The sequence below is a fragment of the Zootoca vivipara genome, chromosome 8, assembly GCF_965207765.1.
Source record: "Zootoca vivipara chromosome 8, rZooViv2.hap1.1, whole genome shotgun sequence".
Classification (NCBI taxonomy): domain Eukaryota; kingdom Metazoa; phylum Chordata; class Lepidosauria; order Squamata; family Lacertidae; genus Zootoca; species Zootoca vivipara.
This window is the reverse complement of record NC_142591.1, coordinates 85504759-85528517: the sequence shown is the minus strand read 5'-3', so window position 1 is coordinate 85528517 and position 23759 is coordinate 85504759. Positions and strand designations below refer to the sequence as shown.

Below are 23759 nucleotides of genomic sequence, written 5' to 3'. Positions count from 1 at the left end.
GAACGTCTCCAGCCTGAAACCCACGGGCTTCTATCAGCCATTATCTTCCAGCCTAATCTACCTTGCAGGGGTGTCGCCAGAGTAAAAAACAATAACCCCATGTAAGATCCTCTGAGCTGCTCAGATGAATGGTCAAATATGTATCTATGCATTTAAAAATGTTTTTAACCTACAGTTCCAAAGACCAAAGCAGGCGATAATACCGTAATGTGCTTAAACTATATCGGCTGGTGCTCACTTCGGCAGCACATATACTAAACTATATCGGCTGATATTCTTTGTCCCTTTAGGGTGTGCCATTTCAGGGGGTGGAACTTATTTTACCCAAATTTCTTCAGTGAAGGGTCTTAAAAATATGTTTGTGAAGAACTAAAAACTGCTTTTTTGTGATTGGACAACATTTAGCTTGGTAAGACTATGTTTGATGAAGAAGCACATAAAACGCTTTTATCCTTTTGAAAATGTCAGGTACTGTAATGCCAAACAAACAAACAAAATTACAAGTACTTGGCAATAATTTCTAAAGATTTCTATGCAATTTTATATACATTTCACACCAAGCAAAACTAATTTTATTAATTTAAGCAAAGCAGTTTTTCAATTCCCAAGTCATGTTACAACTTTTGAGCACCCCTCATTTTTTGGAATTTGAAACTTGCAGCACATTATGTTCCATCTGCCCTCGGCTATGTGTGCAATTTATAAATAGGTCATATAAAGAAGGCTTAAATCTTAAAGAAATGGGAAAGTAATGAGACCCAGAGGTCAGCTTGCCTGGTCCAGAATTGGTTTTTCAGGCAAAAACTCAACCCTTATACATATGAAGTAATTTTTTAAGAAGAAAGTCCCTTTGACCGTATTATATTAGTAGTAGTAGCATCTTGCCCTTCCTTCAAAAGGAAGCCAGGCCAGAAAAAAACATCCGCTTTTTAAAAAGCATCCCAGAACAGTCAAAGCATTCTAAAAACAGCTGCAATTGAAAACATGCTGCCAAGAAGTGTGGTGGAGTCTCCTTCTTTGGAGGTCTTTAAGCAGAGGCTTGACAGGCATATGTCAAGAATGCTTTGATGGTGTTTCCTGCTTGGCAGGGGGTTGGACTGGATGGCCCTTGTGGTCTCTTCCAACTCTACGATTCTATGATTTCATCCAGTGATCTCAGGGTTGCCAGGAGCAGGTTTTGTTTTTTTTCCTTGCCTGGGTAGACAGGGATGCTTTCAAATTATTCCTGATAGGAGACAGACACTCCTCGCTAGGGAGGGCATTCCACAAGCATATGCAGAGTCCTTTCCTCTTCCTGCTGAGCCACACAGCTGGGAGAAGGGGCTTTGAGCTGCCCTTCTCATTCCCAGGTGAAACGTCTCGTTTCAGGCCTTGCAAGTAGGAGATGAGCAGGTCAAACTGGACTGCTTCAGGTTGCTAGGGGAGAGGGGGGGGTCATAGGATAGGATGTTCCTCCACGGAACGAAAGCTCCCACCAGGAGCTGGCCCTTTTCTCCCTGACACCCCGTTTCCTACATGTGAGGATGCTTTACTGTAGGCCAGAGCATGCCATCATGGGAGCCCTCGCCTGCAGACCAAAAGCTGCACCAGGCTGATCGCGTCACCTCCTGTTTGCGAGAACAAGGCCTTAGAGATTAAGCACAGATCTGAGCCGTCTCATCTAATTCTGGGCATTTCCCCAAGCCTCTTTTGCACATAACAATCTAATCAAATTTTGGAAGTGGAACAAGGTGGCGAGGCAAGGCATGCTCTCTCGGCTACCGGAGGCCAATCTGCCGGGGAGGCGAGACGCATCTGAGCTCCGGGCACGTAGTGAATAAAACCCACTCCGCTCAGGTCCACCAACCAAAAGGCAAATAGCCACGGCTCTCCAAGCTGGTGATAACGAGCTTGTGGGTTGTGGACAAGCTAGAGGAAAACTACTGGTTTCCTTCTCACTTACAGAGATGGATGACTTGCTTGATCACTTCTGGCAGCCTCGTGATTGGCCACTGATATTGCAAAGGGCTTGGCGTTAGAGGCAGCCCCGGGACCAAAAAAATCCTTAACTTCTGCCAGTGGTGACAAAGCAGGTGTTGGTTCTGGCTGATGAAAGTGAATCAGGTTGGCCTCAGCTGCCCGTAAGGGAAGCCTCCCCCCCCCCCACAAGCAGGACGACAAAATAAAGACAGTTAAATAATTAACAGCCACATTTGTCGTTTCCAGGGAGGAATCAAAGGCGGGTGAAGTTGACAGAATTGAAGGAATGCAGCCGAGAAGCCTTGTGTGAACGCGGAGGGGCCGGGCACCTGCCTGGTTCAGCTCATTTGACATTCAAAAGCTCCTGACACTCAATATCCGGCTTCTGTCTCGACTGGGGAAAGATCTGAACCGCTGTGTTCCAGATGCAGAGATTTAGCACCTGCATCTGGTGTTGTTTTGAGTTATGGTGCCCCTTCTGCAGCCTACATTGGACCCCCTCAGGTGGGTGAGGTGGGGTGCCCTCTGGCTGGTGGCACGAAGCCACTGGCTCCTTCCATCTCCTCGCCTTTGCATCATTACTCTGCTGGTGCTCCCCGTCCCTTGGGGCTGCTAGGAATGGGGCACGACTGGGAGAAGCAAACTCATGAGACGGTGCATCCCAGGTCCACCGGGGGGCTGCTCAATGCGCTCAGAGTCGGAGCTCCTGGGTCAGGGGCTGCGGTGCTTAAAATCACATCGAAGCAGCCCGCCCACCTGGTAAAAGAGAGGAGCGCTTGAGTGTTTCACCCTGGCTCTAAATTGGAGTCATGACAGAGGGAGACAAAATATTGACCCAATAAATCCAGATGGAGAGCGCCATTGCCAGGCGGAATTATAACCAGCCCCAGTTAAATGCCAAGCAATTAAGCTGTCAAGTGTATCTCCCATCTCTTTGCTGGTCCCAAACGCTCAGGAGATAGAAAGCGCCGTGACAAAAGGAACTTCTAAAGGGAATGTGGTCCTGCAGATCAAGCAAACACATGGAGATGCAATGAACTCAGCAAATAAATACTGCTGGGGCACTCAGAATCACAAACGTACACACTCAGACACAAACACACATGGTTCTAGTTTGGAAGCCTTATTATTCCAGGCCATCAGATGTGGAAAGGCTCCTGAAAGCTAGCTAGAGCTCATCATTTAAGAAGATATGTCAAGAATGCTTTGATGGTGTTTCCTGCTTGGCAGGGGGTTGGACTAGATGGCCCTTGTGGTCTCTTCCAACTCTATGATTCTATGATTCTATGATTCTAACACTGTAGAAATATCCCAGGTTAGACCTCTAACACCTCCAGCTAAATTCATAGAAACATAGAGATGGAGGGAACCCCGCGGGTCATCTAGTCCAACCCCCTGCAATGCAGGAATCTCATCTAAAGCATCCATGACAGTTGGCCATCCAACCTCTGCTTAAAAACCTGCAAAGAAGGAGAGTCTACCACCTCTCATGGGAGACCGTTCCACTGCCAAACAGCTCTTACTGCCAGAAAGTTTTTCCAAAAGTTTTGTTGGAATCTCCTTTCATGTAACTTGAAGTCATTGGATCGAATCCTACCCTCCAGAGCAGGAGAAAACAAGCATGCTTCCTCCTCCATGTGACAGTCCTTGAGATATTTGAAGATGGCTATCCTATCTCCTCCCTTTCCCCCCAGGCTAAATATACCCAGCTCCTTCAACCAAGCACCTAGGAAAACATAAATCTGCCTTATACCGAATCAGATCATTGGTTCATTTAGCCCATCTAGCCCAGTACTGCCTACACTGACTGGCATCAATATGGCTCTCCAGGGTTTCGGACATGGAGGTTTTCCCCCAGACCTACCTAGAGATGCCAGGAATTGAACTTGGGAACTGTTGCACACAGAGCAAATACTCTACCACCGAGCTACACCCTTTCCCCCAAAGCATCGGGGCTGGGAAACATCCCGCCCCACCCCTGCCTGACAGCTGCTTCCACTCAGAGCAGGCAGCACTAGGCTAAATGGAGCCAAGGGTTCAACTCAGCGTAAGGCCTCAGCTTCATGAGCAGAACTTTCTGGCAGCAAGAAGAACTTCATGAGCAGAAGAACTTTCTGGCAGCAAGAGCTGTTGGACAGTGGGACAGACTCCTCCAGAGGGGAATGGACTCTCCTTCCTTGGAGGTTTCTAAGCAGAGGTTAGATGCCCATCTGCCAGGGATGCTTTAGCTGTGATTTCTGTATTGCAATGGGTTGGACCAGATGACTGTTTGGGTCCTTGTCAACTCTCTGATTCTATGGATGCCTCGGGTGTCAATGCCGGGCCTGGAAAAGTTGCACAGATGGATGCTGAAAATAGGCAATACCTGTAAGATGGTGAAAGGGGGCATTAGTGGACGAGGGAAATGGGCTCCTTAGAATCTGGAGAGGCATTTTTCCCCCAGACTGCTGAGTCACCATGCCGTAATTTGAGACGGTCCTCCCTTCCTCCCTCAAGCCCCCACCTGCCTGCTTGCTAAGAGGAAAGGAGCCAGGTACGATAAACAAGAGATGGAAGCTGGCGCACACCTGGGGCCTCCTGATTATGGTGTAATCAGATTTGAAATGCTTCTGCAGAGCTCCTGGAAAAGGCACCCCAATTTCACAGCCGCACAGGCCAAGGTGAAGGGAAATCTTTGGGATCGATTGGCGTCCAAATTAAGTATGGGGCAGGGGGAGGAATCAATCTCCATCTAATTCCGCCATTGCCCCCCACCCCACTCTGAAAGGCAACCCAGATGGAAATAAACTTAAAAACAAAACAAAACACTGAAGCAAATGAAATGTTTAATAGGGAGAGGAGCGGCCAAAGCGGAAGATGATCATAAAGAAGAGGATTAAGAGGGGGTAAGAAACCTCAGCCAGAAACCCGGGGGGGGGGGAGTCAAGAAAGCAGTACCCTGACAAAGAGGGAGCTGTTCCTGAGCTCTTCTTCAGCAGCCCTGTGCTCCTCTCCACCGCTGCTCCCCTCACTGCACACACACACACGCCTTGGCAGGTAAAAAGCATGAGAGGGGAAACTGAGAGTGGAAAATCAGGGCTGAGCTGGGGAGGGGGAGAGCGGAGAGAACTGCTTAGGGCACTTCATCTCAGCAGGTGAGGGGGGGTTGGAGATTTAGCTTAAGCCGTCGATTAACTCACTGGGTGCTGCGGATGTGGGGGACGGGACATTTTTAAAGTGCACTGATAATAGCAGAGTGGGAGATTCAGGAGGTGCACGTGGGGGGGGGGGGCTGAGCAGGGAGAAAGTTTGCAGAGTTGATGAAACACGCTTTCCAGGGAATTGATCTCCCTGGAGCCTTAAGAAGAAAGCTGGAGGAGGAACCTTCGAGTGGGGATGCTTCTTGACATGAACAACAAGACTCCTGTCCAGGTTGAGAAGACAGCTGCACACTTCCCATAATACTCAGTGGCCTCTTTCATGTTGCTGCTTCTGTGCAGGAGTGTAGGACTGTTCTGAAGAAGCGTTTTCCATGAAAGAGACTCCCTGAAGTCTGCCAGCAGGATACTGTAGCTTATTAACACGAATCTCCAAACAGGCAGGCCCTGAGCAATGGACCTCCGTTCTTCTGAAGCAAGAAGAGCCTGCTGGATCAGGCCCAACATCCTGTCCTCACAGCAGCCAACCAGATGTCCCAGAGGGAAACCCACAAACAGGACCAGAGAGGGCTACCGACGGAGCTGCCATCCGCTTGCCCTTTTGCCTGCCCCATCCCCATAGAACGGGACCCGAAGGGGTGTGTTAGCTTGTAAGATCAGTGTCTTCACTTGCTTAGCCATGAGTAGAACCCGCTGTGCCTTCCAACCTTACTTTGCCTATGCATTGCACTGATCTGAACATTAAAGGTTTTGGCAGAAAATGCACTCAGGTGTTTGACCAGGACATGAATGGATCTTCACAAAATAATGTTTGGGGAGGAGAGTTAAAATTACATCCATTTTTAAAATATATATTTGGTTCAATATATGGAGGAGTTAACACTGTTCACACTTAACCTGAGCCTTGGCCAACAAATTTCTGTCCAGATAAAAAAAAGATCTAAATCCTGCTTTTAAAACATGCATAGACCTGAGCTCTGGAGAACTTCCAGGGGAAGAGGCTGCCATAAAGGAGAGGCTATTATCAAGACCATCTCTCTGTGATGTCTGAACTTGGGAACTGGCAGCAGAGTTTTAGATGTCTGGGAAATGCTAGAGAGGTATTAACAGATAACTACCAACCTGGTTATTGAATTGGATTTATAGCACTCCTCACTCCATAGGAGTACAATATACCTGGGTTTTTATGGATGGATTTTTAAGAGTGTGATACATCCCACACAGTGCTAGGGAGAGGATGGGACACAGACAGAGAAATGTTTGAATAAATGCTATGGTCCGTTTCCTTGTTCTTGAACTTAAAAGGGAAAAGCTAACACATGAACTAGATCTCTGTTTTCCTGTTAGCTATTTTTCAAGTCCTACCTGCCACTGTTTAAAAGGGAGATTTTAAAATATTTGGAGTCCCTGAATTGCATTTATTCCAATAAGATTCCCAAACAGATGCTCAAAGTAAAGTAGATCTGAGTCTTAATGTTGTTACTCCATTTGTAAACTTTCCAATTTGGAGATTTTCTTTTGAGTTCTGGAAAATAAGCCAAGGTTCCTTGCAAGAACTTAGACCTGAGATATTGAGCCACTCAGGATTAGTGAAGTTTCTCTTTGTGAGCTTGCAAAGAAGCCAATATTTTATAAGGGGCTGTGACTTAATCCAGGATGGGGTAAGCAGTGTGGTCCCTTCCAGATGCTGTTGGACTCCAACTCTCATCAGTCCCAGCCAGCCTGGCCAGTGGCCAGGGATGTGGATAGGAGTTGTAGTCCGACAACATCCAGAGAGTAACATCTCAGCTACTCCTGATTGAGGAGATCAAATCCCACAAGGCTAACTTTTATTAGCAGCAGATGAGCTAAGCTATCTTGCCAAGTACTTTGCACTGACCTAGCAAACCTCAGCTCCGAGACGGTTGAACTTGACAACTAAAAAGACCGTTATGGAAACCCAAGCCACACTTAGCAGAACAAAGATAGTTGGGATCTGAGACGGTGTTACAATGTCAGCTGCCTCCCAGTCCAACTGGGAGCAGCTCTGCACTCACATGTGCTAGTATCCAAGACCAGGAAGCTGTCCCATAGCCTACCTGCTCTGGCGTGGCTCCTGCTAGCAACTTCAGCGCTCCTGGCCGGAGAGCTGGAAGTTTTGGCAAGCTTGTTAGCAGACACCCTGTACATGACTCCTCCGATGCAGCGCAGATCTTTGTTCCTCCAGTGGTGCTGCAAAGCCTGGAACTTGCTCCCTGTGGGAGAGTGGCGGGTGCTACTCAGCACCGGAGACCTGCAAAGACAAAATAATACACTCAAGGTAAGCAACGGGGACCTTTGCTCACAGCCTGCCATGTTCTTTTAGGGCTATCCAACAGGGCTATTCAACAGAAACAAGAGTTTAAATGCTAGCAGAGTTGTTATTCCAATGTGCTATTCTGAAAAGTGGTCTGGCCTGACCTGTCCCTGGCATTTCCTTCCACTTGTCTCAAACAACTGAAGCAGAAAAATATCCAAGATTTACTCCAGACTCACCCAAGCCTCTGCAATGAGCATGCATTCTGGGACTGAAGCGAACTCAACAGTATTTTGCTTGCTCTGCATGATTCCAGGAGCCAGGCTTCTGAAAGAGGTAGAGCTTTTCTAGACCAGCAATGTCCACTTGGACCAGCAGCAGTTCCCAAAGGCCTCTGCAGCCCCCCCCCCAACTGCATGCCCCAGTATTACCACCAGACTGCACGTAGGGGAAGGGGGTGGGATGTGGAGCAGAGCATCTTTACTTATATTCTTCCACTGGAACTTTTGCATTACCAAAGTTCATTAGGCGCAAGGAATTGATGCTAACTACAAAGAAATATCCGGCAACCTTGGCAGTTTCCAAGTTTTTAGGTTCACTCGATACATGTAAAATAAGCATGCTAAACTAGATCATTCTCTAGGACACTGGAAAATTCTCCAATGCAAACAATTTTCTGGTGCAAAATTACCCCAATTTGTATCGGGAAATTCTTCAGAAATCTTCCATTCAATGTTTTCTGGGAAACGCACATCGCAGGGAAGGGAGCAGTTATAGATGAGAGACGAGGGCTTGCTAAGGTGTTCCAGAAAGTTCATGGCAGAAGCAAGAGGATTAGACAAACTGTTGGATGACAAAACTATCAGTGGCTACAAGTCATGATGGCTATGTTCTCCATGATGGCTATGTTCTCCATCAGAGGCAGAATCACAAGTGGAAAGAGTGCTGTCACACTCAGATCCTGCTTGCAAGCTTCCTCTGTGGACTAGAAACTTGTTTTCTTTTTTTAGCATGAAATTTCCTTGCCAAATTCTGGGTCCTCCAGGCAACTCCACCTAGACGCAGCTTGCTGCATGGGCTGACTCTGCATCTGTAACTATTCCCACTCGCATTCGGAGTTCTGCATATTCACCATTAGGCCAGCAGCCATTCCAACCAAATCAAATCTGTTCCAGTATCAGCTGCCTTAACTATTTAGCGCTAATCCAAACAGTAATTTGTTTATGCAAATGAGAGATCTAATTTTGAATTAGCACAAAACTATGGCTCATAATGCTATTAGCTGAAACTATATAAACCGCGGCATTGACTGAAGAATGGGTGTAAATTAGAGAGCTGCTCTCCTATCAGCAGAAAGCAAAAGCCGGAGGAGCAATACCTTTAAATGAAGGCAAGCGCGGCACACAAAAAGGGGGAATTGCAAAATGTAATAATTACATTTATTAGTGCTTAGCATGACAAGTTTATTCTAATATGGTTGTTGCCATTGGCTACCGGCCTTGATGTATTGTGCCTGAGAGTTCCCACAGATGGGGCAAGAAGAAAGTTGGTCCGTTAACTGGTTTGCGCAAAGCAATCAAGGGAGGAGGAGGAAGAAGACGACTTGGGTGCACAAATGCATCTTTAAGCATCTCTGCTGTAGCGCCTGATCAAAAGGCTTCCGTGAAACATCGCCAGGGTGGGACCCATGTATTTAGATCAAAGCACTTATCTGACCTAGGATTTGATTTGATTTATTGTTACGGTTCTTGACCAGCACACATAAATATGCAATACATAAAAACAATAAAAGAAGACAAGAATATCTAAAAATAGACAATAAGTATAAGTTTTAACAATTGGTTAAAAGAAAACTAATTAAAAGGAGTATTACTACTTAGGGAGGTAGACTAAAGCAGTTAATATCACTGGATCCTCTTTAGCTAGTCCTGAAGATGTTCTGAGGACCTAGGAAAAAAGGACTCTGCATGGATTCAGGTGGAGCAGACACTTGGAAACAGGCACAAAACATCTGATTGCAGGGACACAGTGAAATTATTCCTATTTCCCCCCCGGGCATTTAAAACTGGGCCGTTGCAATGGTGTTGCTCCTGTATGCTTCACTGTGAACTGAGGTCCTACACACCCTTGTGGTAGAAAAGAGATGGTAGCATGTATTAGTCTGTAAAAAGCAAGCCACCAGCAAGGTCTCCCCCAGCGTATTTCTAGGAGTCAATCTTTAGTGCATGGCTGAATGGCTCTGAGGTGTCTGGAACAAGACTTCTACAAAAGGTGCTTCCTTTGGCATTTAAAGCCCTAAATGGCGTAATTTGTAGCCAGTGCAGTTGGACCAGGATCCAGTGTAATATACTCAAACCGTCTTGCCCCGGTGAGCAACCTGGCCACTGAGTTCTGCACCAGCTGAAGTTTCCGAACTGTCCTCAGAGGCAGCCCCACATGTAATACATTGCAGTAATCTAACTTAGAGGTTACCAGAGCATAGATGACAGAAGTTAGGATATCCCTGTCTGGATAGGGATGCAGCTGGGCCACCAGCAAAAGCTGATGGAAGGCACTCCAGGCCACTGAGGCCACCTGAGCCTCAAGAGACAGCAAAGGATTCAGGAACCTGCTATGAACCTGCTCCTTCAAAGGAAGTGTAACCTCATCAAGAGCAGGACACCTGGCCACCCATCTGGTCTAAGGAACCACCCACTAACAGTGTCTCCGTCTTATCTGGATTGAACTTCTGGTTCTGGTTCTCATCCAGTCCATTATACAGCCATACCTCGGTTTAAGTACGCCTCGGTTTGAGTACTTTCAGTTTAAGTACTCCGCAGACCTGTCTGGAATGGATTAATCCACTTTCCATTACTTTCAATGGGAAAGTTCGCTTCAGGTTAAGTACGCTTCAGGTTAAGTACAGACTTATGGAACCAATTGTGTACTTAAACCGAGGTACCACTGTAGAGGCAAGACGTCGGTCCAGCTCTTCCACTGCCTCACCTGCAGATGTAAAGGACAAACAGAGCTTTGTGTCATCAGCAATATTGCTGACCACATGCTCCAAAGCTCCAGATAACCCCCCTCAGCAGTTTCATGTGGATGTTAAAAAGCATGGGGCATAAAACTGAACCCTGAGGAACCCTACACTGAAGGCTCCATGAGTGTCACCCTCTGGAAATGAGCATCTGAGTAGGACCGGAGGCGCCACAAATATTTTATAAATTTATAAAATTTATTTATAAGTAAATAATTTTTTAGCATTCATTTGGAGGAGGGAAAGCATGATTAGACAAAATGGATTGGCAGCTACCATTGAAACTAGTAAATTGCTTCAGTAGCACCTTAAAGACCAACTAAGTTTCTATTTTGGTATGAGCTTTCGTGTGCATGCACACTTCTTCAGATACAGTGAAATGGAAGTTTCCAGGCACTTATGTAGAGAAGGGGTGGGGAGGGGTGGGGATGGGGAGGGGGGATCACTCAGAAGGGTGGTGGAAATGGGTGCTGGACAATGACCGCTCCCTTTCTCAAGCTCTGGGAGGAAGACCTTTCATTGCCTACAGACAGCCACCCAATCTTAAACAACTCCTCACCCACAATAATACAACCACCAGACTTAACATGGACACTGGTACCAGAGCCTGCAATAAACCCAGATGCCAACTTTGCTGCCACATACACCCAGACAACACCATTACTGGCCCCAACAACATCCAACATACCATCTCAGGACTATTTAATTGCTCATCCTCTAACATTGTGTATGCCATCAAATGCCAACAGTGCCCTTCAGCTCTCTATATTGGACAAACAGGCCAAACCCTACGCCAAAGGATAAATGGACATAAATCTGACATCAGGAACCAGAAGACAGAAAAACCAGTAGGAGAACACTTCAATCTCCCAGGACATTCTATACAAGATCTCAAAGTAGCTGTCTTACTACAAAAGAATTTCAGAAATAGACTGGAAAGAGAAGTTACTGAATTGCAACTTATCACCAAGCTCAAAACCATGGAGGGACCTGGTTTGAACAGAGATATCGGGTTCTTATCTCATTATACATGATAAGCGATCTTCAGCCATCTCAACCCTTGCTTTTTCATGCAAAACCATTTGCAGTCGTTTGCGGTCATCAACAGCTATCAGTCAGTCAATCACCCATTTCCACCACCCTTCTGAGTGATCCCCCCTCCCCATCCCCACCCCTCCCCACCCCTTCTCTACATAAGTGCCTGGAAACTTCCATTTCACTGTATCTGAAGAAGTGTGCATGCACACGAAAGCTCATACCAAAATAAAAACTTAGTTGGTCTTTAAGGTGCTACTGAAGGAATTTTTTTATTTTACTTCGATCCAGACCAACACGGCTACCTACCTGTAGTAAATTGCTGTTCAGCAAACTGCTATGAGTTGTGTTGAGTGCCTTAAGACCTGTGTTGTTATTTGAACTCTATGCGTTATTTTAATCTTAATTGACTTTGTTGAAAAACATACTTGCGGCTCCTGCCAAGGACAGTATATAGATCACCCCAATAAGTGAATCAAAGGCAAGGCACCCACCCTCTCCCAGAGGGCACACTGCCGTCCAAGGTGTGCCCATCCCCTTTCTGCCTCTCGTGCCCCATTCCTTTGCAGATTAGATGTCTTGCGCTCCAATTGCACTCTGCTTCTGTTTGCGTTAGAGACTGCTGAGCTTTACTACTTCGGCCTCTAATCCAGACACCTGCGCTCAGCGGTTTTCCTAAACATTTCCGAATGAAGACTCATTAAAGCCAGCCACCCCGAGGTGGTTGCTGCAACCGCTTCTCCTTGCTGAGCGCACACGGAAAGGTAAAAAGGCTGCCTGTTTTGCTGAAAGCTCCATCTGCTAGGGCTCCAACACACCACAGCTGTGATTAAAACTGAACAAGGCAGGGAAGCAGCTCTTTTTTATATTGGGAGCTGCCGCTGCGGGCGTGAAAACCAAACCACAGGTTACAGACAGATCAAACAGCAAGCGAGAAACATCGAGGAAACGGATCGCATCCTGGCCAAAGAACAAAAGCGGCTATATTCCATTCTGACCACAGTTGCCATGGTCTAATTGGTGTGGAAATAAATGTGGTCGCCTTATTGTAGTGGTGCCCAAGCACTCTCAGTGATGATGGGGTTTTTCTGGGTCAGACTTAGCCCTGATTTCCACCACAGCCAACCAAGTGCTGCCGAGACCACATAACACCAGTCTTGAAAGACCCACAATGGCTCCCAGTACGTTTCCGAGCACAATTCAAAGTGTTGATGCTGACCTTTAAAGCCCTAAATGGCCTTGGTCCAGTATACCTGAAGGAGCATCTCCACCCCTATCGTTCAGCCTGGACACTGAGGTCCAGCTCCGAGGGCCTTCTGGTGGTTCCCTCACTCGGAGAAGTGAGGTTACAGGGAACCAGGCAGAGGGCCTTCTCGGTAGTGGCACCCACCCTGTGGAACGCCCTCCCATCAGATGTCAAAGAAATAAACAACTACAGTCATACCTTGACATCTGGATGACTCGACTTCCGAAGGTTTCGAATTCCAAAGTCGACAACCCCGGAAGTCTTTTTGCCGCCTGCGCAGAAGCGGCATGTGCAGCCGGCGCATGCACAGAGGCGCGAAATCGCGCTTCGTGCATGCGCAGAACGGGCGCTTCGACAACCGAATACTTCGACTTACGAAGACGGCCGCGGAATGGATTGTCTTCATAAGTCAAGGTACCACTGTATCTGATGTTTAGAAGACATCTGAAGGCAGCCCTGTTTAGGGAAGTTTTTAATGACTGATGTTTTAATGTATTTTTAATCTTTTGTTGGAAGCCACCCAGAGTGGCTGGGGGAACCCAGCCAGATGGGTGAGGTATAAATAATAAATTGTTGTTGTTGTTGTTGTTATGGAGCCCCCAAGTACAGCATAAATGCAACAACCCTCCCCTTTAGGAGGAAGTGCCTTAGCTCAATAGTAAATCATCTGCATTGCAAGCCAAAGGTCTCAGGTTCAATCCCTGTTCTCCAAGTATGAATAGAATAATAGAATCATAGAATTTGTAGAGTTTGAAGAGACCACGAGGGTCATCTAGTCCAACCCCCTGCAATGCCCAACGTGGGGCTCAAACCCATGACTCGGAGATTGAGAGTCTCCTGCTCTACTGACTGAGCCATGGAGAGAGACTCCTTCCTGAAATCCTGGAGAGCAGCTCCTATGTTTGCTCTCTGTCCCCTGCCATTTGCCCCCAAGGAGTCAGAATTCAGAGGCCATAGCAGCTGGCATATACTGTTTTTCTCTCTTTAAATGCTGGAGTATTATTAACTTGTTGGTCACTTTTTTTGAAAAATGAATTATTCAAAGTGACAATCGAAAATCACAATAGACTCTTTGGGGTTTTGAGATGAGTACTGTGACATTTAAACGGCTATATTGATATTTTATGTTTCTAAAAGGAGTAAACAGGAGTCCACCGCCAGCGCAAGAAATAAATCTAAATGCCTATCAAAAAGACCTGCTGTGCCTTCTGATCTCATACTTGGCTGTTACTGCTTTAAGCCAGAAGAGGGTAGACTCACTTGATCAGTACACAGAAGGCTGCAATTATTTCAGAAAGGAGCAAAATGTTGCTTAACTGCTACTGGTCTTGCGATTCCTAGATTACTTGCTTTTTGTGGAAAATGCTCACAATTTGGAGAACAATCCTACCCAACCCCCATTTTTGCTAGGGGTGCTGTTAGTGGAGGAGGGGGCGTCTGTCCTGGAGACCACAGTCTACCCCTGCCCAGCGGCGTCGCTAGCCTTCTGGCTGCCCGGGGCGGGAAACCCAAAGGCACGACGGAAACGTCGCGAAGCATGACGAATGTGCACGCGGGATGCCTATGACACGGCGCCGTGGCAAACCCCACGAGCAAGCCACGGAGTGAGGCAGTCTTGCTCGCATCGGGGCTTAAGTCCTCGATGGCAGTGGCCAAGTCGTGCGGTGCCGGCCATCGGAGGTGGTCAGCCCTGTCCAGCCTGCTGCCTGGGGTGGCACGCCCCCACCGCGCCCATCTTAATATGCCCCTGCCCCCCCCAAACACACATCTACTACTAGCAGATTTCCAAAATACTGTAGTATTTGGGGGGGGGGGTGAACTAATTCCTTTGCCCCACAAATAACCCAGAGATGCATTTTAAATAAAAGGACACATTCTACTCATGTAAAAGCATGCTGATTCCCGGACCATCCGTGGGCCAGATTGAGAAGGCGATTGGGCCGGATCCGGCCCCCAGGCCTTAGGTTGCCTACCCCTGCCTGAAAGGCTCCACAATCTGGCCTCTGAACTATGCCATTCTGGAGTTAGCACAGTTAACCCCTCCCCAAATTCATGGGTGGGAAGATCTCCTACCACCTCCTGCCCTGGCTAACCAGCAAAACTTTGGCGGCAGAATCATAGAATTGTAGAGTTGGAAGGGACCACCCCCTGCAATGCAGGAACCTTTTCATCCAACATGGGGCTCAAACCCTGTCACAGTGGTGGTGGTGGCTACTCTAGAGTAACGACTCCTCACAGCTCTGCATTTTTATCCTTTTATTTAGTGCAGTCTATTTACAGTGCTGATACAGTGCTATGTTGTCAGTCCAGTGCAGAACCTCCGAATGGAGATTCCCGCGTTTTTCTCCAGCAAAGTAGCCTGGGGATACTGAATCTCCTCCCCCGGCGCTTTTTACGCAATTCCGGGGTTGCTGGGATCGGTCTTCTTCCCGCGGTTTCCCTGCCTCCCCCTTCCTTTCCCAAGCGTCGCCTTGGCCCGGCTATCCTGCCTGAGCCCTGGCTTCTGCTTCCTGATTCCCCGCTAGAAACATCCCCCTCCCCACTCCCACTTCCGCTGGGCGAAGAGCTTGTGTTTAAGATGGGAGGGGGCTGTCTATAGCTTCTGTCCCTCACAAACCCTGAGATTAAATGTCTCATGCTCCACTAACTGAGCTATCCCAGTAGCGGGTCGCCTGGCCCTGTTAGGTTTGCTGAGCCAGTTGTGGGCCTCTGCCGGGAGAAGCCTTGGGGTGCCAGCGACCCCTGCCAGTGAGTCGTCCACAGACAAATTGAACTGCCAAGAGCTAAACTGAAAGGCATTTCCCCAGCCGTTAGAAATTGGGATTGTTTGCATGACACCCACCGTGAAGCATGCCTTTTAACATCTATTTATTGGAAACATCTGTCCTCATGTATCTCTGAGCCAGACTTTCTCAACCTTGGGTCCCCAGATGTTGCTGGACTACAACTCCCATCATCCCTAGCTAGCCGGGCCAGTGGTCTGGGATGAAGGGAGCTGTAGTCCAACAACATCTGGGGACCCAAGGTTGAGAAAGGTTGCTCTTGGCTGATAATATTGGTGGTAGCTGTGGAAGAGGTCTCCACCATTCGGTTTTAAATTGGATAACATATTTTTTCCTGTACTTACGACTTATGGTAAACAGCACTTTCAAGCCCAAAAGGGAGCCACACAAGTAACTTAGAAAATGGTTTTAAATACTAATAATGAACAACATAAGACCACATAAAACAGGAAGTCTGCAGCATCAGCAACAAAAGAAAACAGACACCAAACAGCCGCACAGCCTATATTCTGCAAAAACAAAAACAAAAAACCCAACCACATTGTAAGGGGGAGGGCTTATAGAGAACCCCCGCCCCTTCATCCGAAGCAGCCCGTCTCCCAGCAGTCATGAGAGCTAAGGGTCTGATGGAGGGAGTCAGGGAACGGAGAGGGAGGGCCAGGGCTCTGGCAACATCCAAGAGCCCCTGCTCCATAGGCAGGAAGAAAGGGAGGCGGACAGAGAGGACAGGAATCGGTCAGACAGAAGACCCTTCCCCCCAACGTCGGAATTCAGGAGGAGGAGGAAAGGGAGGCGCTTCTCAGTTCCGAGGCTTTTATGTTGGTCCAGAACGCGGAGGGGGGCAGTGCAGGAATCTGACTCGAGTGGGTAGACATGGAATCAGTAGTTTGTTACACTGTAAATAATGTGCACCAATAAAAACGTCTGAAAGACAAGCATGTGGAAGGTCGTTACTCAAGAGTAGTCACTACATCCCTGACGCCCATCTTCTTTTATAGCCAGGTTTCCACCGCTCACCAAATGCCAGGCAGTCCCCCTACTTTTAAAGAGGGGGTGGGGGTGGAAAAGGGCCTCGGAGGTTAATCTTGAGTGCACAAATAGGCATGTGAGGAGCAGGGTGCTCCTGCACCCGGATGACTTCGGGTTTTAAAAGGTAAACATCAGAGCACTTGGAATTCTGCCTAGACACAAATCAGTAGCCAGCACACACAGAATGATGTCAGAGCAGCCTGCTCCAGGGAGAAGATTTGCTCTTGCATTTTGGTACCCTCTGGAAGTTTCCATGTACTTTCCAGACACAGCCCTAGTAACGACTGTATTACAGCATTTTATCCAGTTCGTTACCTACGCAGTAAGAATGACTGCGGCCAATTTTTTATTTTATTTTTTAATGTTAAGAACAGCAACTGGTATTCGGAAATACTGCTGCCTCTGTCTCCAACTGCGGGAGCTAATAGCCCTTGATAGCCTTACCCTCAATGAATTTGCCTAATCGTTTTTTACAGCCATGTAAGTCGGTGGCCATCACTGCCTCCTGTGGCAGAGAGTTCCATAGCTTAACTATGCTCTGTGTAAAGAAGGGCTTTCTGAATCGCCGAACATTCAGCTTCACTGGGTGCCCACAAGTTCCAGTAAAAGGAGCTTGCTCAGTCACCCCTCCTATCCTAAAGGAACAAACACCTGTTTGCATCATGAGTTCTCGATTAACCAATTTTCCTTAGCACTGGCCTTGAGAGCCTGATGGGGAACATCTGCTCTCAGATTCATTATTCCGAATATCTAGCAGCTTCTAACATAAAGTAACAAATTAGGCTTAGGGGAGACTGTTTTCTCCACAGGACCTGCCCCCATTTTTGTTTTTGTTTTAACTTTCAAAAACCCTTCAGGCTGCAAACACTGTTCTTTGCCCCTGCGCTACAGCTGCCCAGAATTGTGGTCAAGGCATTTTTTGCTTTCTCTTTCAGAGGAAGAACATGTGTAGTCCTGCCGGCACAGTCCACGCAGAGCCCGAGCTGTGTGAAGTCTCCACCGTATTATTATCGGACATCTATCACGTTGGAAAAATCACGCTAAGAGAAGCCTCTTGCAAACTGTGCTTATTTTTCTCCTGCGTTAGCAGCAAATGAAGTGCCTTGCTTGGAGCTGAAGTGGAAACGGTCGCCACAGGTAATTCTCAACTGGATTCTCACAGAGACATGCGTGCACCGCAGTCGCTTCCTTTAAGCTGGAACTGAGTGTTTAAAACACATTAATCTAAGTGGGGGACGCTCGAGGTCCCCAGCCAGGTTTTCCTGGCTAGTAACCGGGTTAACGTGGCAGATTGACAATTGCTGAAAGAGATCTTTATATGTGCAACTGAAAACAACCACATCTAGCTGGACAAGCGGAAGGAGGGTTGTATGATGAAGGGAAAACAGTTTCAGTTGCCGTAAGAGTGCTCTCTTTTCAAAACTCAGCGTGCAAAGAATTGCAGGGAACGACAGCTCGAAAATCCTTGGCAGCTTTTCCTAGTCCACTGTTCGCATAGAGTTCTCAGTCAAACCGTGGCTTGGCACGAACGCGTCAGCTCCCAGGGACTCGCTCCTCTGCAGTGGTTCTTGGGGCTGTGTCACACCGGGGTAAACCACGGCTTGGTTTAGTGTGACGTGTGAACCAGGCTACAGTGGAAGAGAACAGAAAATGTCTAGGCAAGATGTATGCCGGCTCTGCTGTGACAGGCCAGCTCCATCAGGTCTCCCCTCCCCTCAATGGGGATCTGAGGGACCCATCCCAGGAGTGGGAGAGAGCTGAGAAGCAGCGTTTCCTCCATGGGCTCTGGTGTGAGAGGCCGGCTCCATCAGGCACCTTCTGCCCCTGAACTGCACCAGCTGGAACAATTGTCTAGAAACTGGAGTGCATTTTTTAGGTTTTAAGTCTGCAGGTTGGGGCTGCCTTGTCTTGACTGCATGTAAGCTGCTTTGGGAGATCTTTTTGGCTGAAAAGCAGTGTACAAATGCTCTTAATAAATTTTTTTAAAGGTCTGGCAGGAGGAAGAATCATAGAATTGTAGAGTTGGAAGGGACCCCGTGGGTCATCTAGTCCAACCCCCTGCAATGCAGGAATCTCAGCTAAAGCATCCATGGCAGATAGCCAGAATTCTGGGGTCCAGTGCTTCACCAAGTCGATTCCTTAGGGCTTCTAGTGGTGGTTTTCCTCTGCCATGCAAAATAAAAAAATTTTTTAAAAAACCCCAACCTTTGCATTCAGAGTAAGGCAGATTTGTAGATTTGTGCAAATTATTCTGAGCACTGAAACTAAGGGCAGTTTAGCATACAGTCTGGACTTTCTCCCAGCACTCCTTTTAACAGAAACACCTGGGCTGATATCTCGACAGATTAGGCATGGGTTGGCTTTATAAGCACAAAGTGAGTCATTTAGGGAAACGTACCATGGTGGACGTGTCTGCCATAAAACGGAAGCCTGTCCGTTTCGGACCCTAAGGGAGCTCATTATTTCCCTCTGGTTGAATACAAAATGTGCAGCCCGGGGTCTTGGTTTCCCCCTCGGCTATCCCACAGAGCAATTTCTTTCTGCAAGAAGTCCTGACAAGTTCCAGTGGTCTTATTCAAAAAAGAAGAAAAGAAAAGAAAAAAGGAGGGAGGGAGGGAGGAACAATTCCACATTAAACGCACACCCAAGAGGTGTAAGTGATTTGTAGAAACTGATCCCTTTCGACGCCACCGTCTCTTCCTGTATCAAGAAGGAGGAAATAAGTGCTGATGGATGCTAACTATTGCATGAAAATCATGGGAGTTAGAAGGATAAATATTTAATGCCTGCAAAGCAGGTACCCACAAGGAGGAAAAAGTCGCAACCAGGAGCAGCTGCCAGGGAAGGTGGGCTGGAGAGCCAGGGTCACGGGGCAAAATCACTGGCTCAGCCTCAACTTCCCATCTGCAACATGAAACCAAGAGTTTGCCAGGATGGATAAGTGAATGAAATGCTCCTGCCCTGAGTCACCTTGCAAAGGTAAATTAAGCTAAGCAACTCACATTATTGTTCTGTTTTTTGTTTCCCAGAAGGGCTGCTTGGTTTTAAAAACTGGACCGCCCAGGACTGCCTTGGCATGAAAAAACAGTATCGGGAACTCCTGCAAGTTGGGCAAGCATCCTGCCGCCTCCCTTGTTTGGTGCAAAAAAATGATCATATTATGCAAACTGATTAAGACTAATCATTATACATCAAGGGTCTGGGAATTAAAAAACAATGCACCTCAAGACGAATGCCGTTATAGTCAAAAGTATACACGCAACATATTATACCCAATGCATTATGTAAAACTGCCGCTCAGCATGTTTTGCATCACATACTCCATTCATATTTGTGATTCTGGATCGAGGAGTTGAGCCTTTGGAAGTTGCTTTTTTCACAAAGTTTGGGGTTGTTGGGGGTTTTTTTGGTTTTTTTTGTTTGTTTTTTGCAAAGAAGGTTAGATCAGCAGGGAGTATAGGTGATGGAAGGGGAAAAACATTAGACACGAGCCCCTGAAATTCATTTCTATAAAGCAAAAGTTTTCCTCCCTTGGAGGTAATCTACTGAGGTTGCACGCTGGCAGTGGGCACGGCCACAACCACCCCACCCCCACTTGCTCTCTTAAGATCATAAACATCAGCACTGCCACCTCCCTCTCCCTCTCTGCGTGTCACACACCCTGCACAAGGTAGCGGAGAAGCCATGGTTGGTTTGCCTGGGCTGCCAGACTCTTCCTCAAGCCTGGGAGGCAACTCACTCTGAGATGGAACGAATGGATGCTTCAGAATTTCCTGGTGCTTTCTACTACCTGCACAAAGAACACCAATGGGACAATCAGGAAGCAACTGCTTGTGAGATCCTAGGGACTTTTCTCTCTTCAGGAAGTGAGAGCTGGACCATAAAGAAGGCTGATGCTTTTGAATTTTGGTGCTGGAGGAGACTCTTGAGAGTCCCATGGACTGCAAGAAGATCAAACCTATCCATTCTGAAGGAAATCAGCCCTGAGTGCTCACTGGAAGGACAGATCCTGAAGCTGAGGCTCCAATACTTTGGCCACCTCATGAGAAGAGAAGACTCCCTGGAAAAGACCCTGATGTTGGGAAATATGGAGGGCACAAGGAGAAGGGGACGGCAGAGGACGAGATGGTTGGACAGTGTTCTCGAAGCTACCAACATGAGTTTGACCAAACTGCGGGAAGCAGTGCAAGACAGGAGAGCCTGGCGTGCTCTGGTCCATGGGGTCACGAAAAGTTGGATACGACTAAACGACAACAATGGTTGTCAGTTGCCTGGAATACCATCTGGTGGAAAGCTTGGGAGGGCAGAAGCAGGGTACAAATGCCTCACAACATCTCACTCCTAAAATGCCGACTTATTTATTTAACAATGGCATTTGTGTGCCACCCCATAGCATAAAGTTCTCTGGCCAACAAACAACCATCTTAGAATGTTGAAATTCAGCAAAGGTAAGAAAAGCTATCGGACTCTGTCTCCAAAGCACGTAGGAAGCTGTGAGTCAGGGAGCACAGGTAGATGGAGCATCTCCTAGCCTCTTCACCACACAGATTCTGTCGTAAGCCTGAAGGCCCATAAGAACATATGAAGAGCCTGCTGGATCAGGCCCGTGGCCCATCTAGTCCAGCATCCTGTTCTCACAGGGGCCATCCAGCTGCCCCCATAGGAAACCCGCAAACAAGATTTGAGAGAAAGAGCCGCCATCGATAGCCCTCTCCTCCTCCATGATTTTGTCACATCCTCTTTTAAAGCCATCCAAATTGATGGCCATCACCACCTCCTGTGGCAGGGAGTTCCATAGTTTATGCGTTGCATGAAGGACTTTCCGTTATCTGAATCTTCCAAAGTTCAGCTGAACTGGACATCCATGATTCTAGTTACAGGTAGGTAGCCGTGTTGGTCTGACGTAGTCGAAACAATTTTTTTTAAAAAATTCCTTCCAGTAGCACCTTAGAAATCAACTAAGTTTGTCATTGGTTTGAGCTTTCGTGTGCATGCAACCTAAGAAATGTGCATGTACACGAAAGCTCATACCAATGACAAACTTAGTTGATCTCCAGGATGCTACTAAAAGGATTTTTTTTATTTTGTTTGGACATCCATGAGTTCCACCCCTGCTGAAGATAAAAGAATTTTTTTTGGGGGGGGGGGAGATCTCTTCTGTTTCTAACTGTGCTGCTTTTGTCCAGAGCTGTTTCTCTTGTTTTTTTTAACAAATACATATAACATGTATTTTTTTAATTAAAAAAAAGTTTTACCAAACTGCTGTAACCTGCCCTGGGACCTTGGCATGAAGGATGGGTAATAAATCTGATAAATGAATATAGGTGGCAGGAAAGTGCTGGTATTGGGCACAAAATTCGAGTGGGACACTGAGAAAGTGGACGTGTGGTTTCCACGAAAGGCTGAAAGGAAGGGAGACCCCAGAGCTGTCGATCTAAGGTGCTTCCTTGCCCTTGAGCTGCTCTTTAAGGATGGCCAGGCTGACACTGCATAATGATGGAGGCATTATTTAAAGACTATATGCTATTATTAGGACAAATATGCCTAGACACTGCCTTCATTTTCTCTTGGTTGCAGTTTCACCACAAAGTGAGCAAACCTCAAGCTAAAGGTAAGCCAAATCTCCCTACAGAAATTGAGGTCTAACTTATTTTTCACATTTAGCTATTTCACATTCGTGCATGCACACAGAAAGCATACAGCCCCTCCAAAACTCGTTTAACATCACATTTTATCGAAAATTTGAACATTTATATTTTACGTAAACTGCTTAGAGGTTTTGTTGATTAACTGATATATAAATCCCGCTATATAAACCAATAAAATAAATATTTGATCTCGGCAGCCATTTAACTCCTACAAGAAAAACAGGACGTGGAAAGCAGAAATCTGCCCATCTTCAGGAACACAGATGGGCCCAGGAGGGAACTTTCCAGGCGGAAGGAGCAGAGGTTCTAGCTATCTGTGAATCTGGGGCCCCGAAATCAGGCCCTGTGGCCTGAGAAACGCTCGTTTCTGGAACAGTCAAAGTCAGCTAAGGGGGCAAACTCCCGAACAGACCTGTAATCTGCTCCAATAACCTTTAGAGCTGTTTCCCCTGCTGGAGACGGCAAGACGGGAGGCGAAAGGCGCCAGGAAGTTTCAGCACTGCTTCAGCAGTTTTCGTTTTCCCTCCCTCTCTTTCCAGCCTCCTTGCAAAGAAGAAGGGGAGGGGGGGACACAGCCCAGGCTGGTACAGCAGAGATCAGGGGATCATCGAGCAGGAAGGCTGCAGGCGCCCTCGGCTGGGATCACCGCCATGCCAGGGAGCAAGGAGGCCCAACAAACGGCAGCTCCATCCAACGGCAGGAAAGAAAAGCACGAGCCAGCCAATGGCAGGCTCAGAAATTGTACTGTGCCACTCATAGAGTGAATTAAAATCCACGCCAGTCATTACTCTATCAGGCACTCCACTCTTTTTATCATCTAAGCACCCTGTGCGGCAGACAAGCGTGAAAGAGAATAGATCCATGCTATCAACACAGTCACAAAATGCTTCATCGTGGCCTTTTATCTTGCTCTGCCTTCCAAGTGCCGCTGTTTGGGAGCCAGGGAGAAAGCCGTCTCACCATCTGATTCCAGATCATTACCAAGGAGTATTCATCCTTAGGGCAGACTGGCAAGCACGACACAGGGTACATGGTCCACTGTGGACACAGAAGGGTTTGCAGCACGGGAAATTTATCACGCATCGTGACAGACACTTAATGGCCTAACGGTTAGAATGCTGGACTAGGACCTGGAAGACCAGGGTTCAAATCCTCCCTTGGCCGTGAAGCTCACTGCCTCTCCGGTTAACCTACCTCACAGGGTTGTGGGGATTAAATGAGGAGGGCAAGGACCATGCAGGCCACACTGAGCTACTTGAAGAAAAAGTGCCAAAATGGACTTATGCATTGTTCACACAAGCTTCCAGAGCCACCCAGAAACTGTTTTCCATGTGGTTTGGCCAATTTCAACCACATAATTGGCTAAACCCAGCAAAACCTCACAGTAAACTTGCTGCAACACTCTCAAGAAGCCAACCAGGTGAGCCACTGCTTGCTTGTGTGAACTTGGGCCTCCGTTAACCACCGTTCTTGCTGGCTCTCGGAAAGAGGTTATGGGAAAGCCGTTCCCAGTATGAAATGTAAAACTAGAGGGGATGGCGCAATTACAAAACGGAGCTAAAACAAAAGCCAAGCCGTCACAAGGAGAGGAGTCGCGCTGGATTGATTCTTCAGGAGAAAGGAAAGGT

General features: G+C 47.2%; 1 protein-coding gene across 1 annotated transcript in view; it reads right to left on the bottom strand.

Moving 5' to 3' along the window:
- The window catches only part of ZC3H3 (zinc finger CCCH-type containing 3), a 245607-nt gene that overhangs the window by 88976 nt on the left and 132872 nt on the right, over positions 1 to 23759 (bottom strand). Inside the window, 1 exon segment of the mRNA XM_035124913.3 lies at positions 7175 to 7368. Within this exon segment, the coding sequence (XP_034980804.3) occupies positions 7175 to 7368 (194 nt within the window).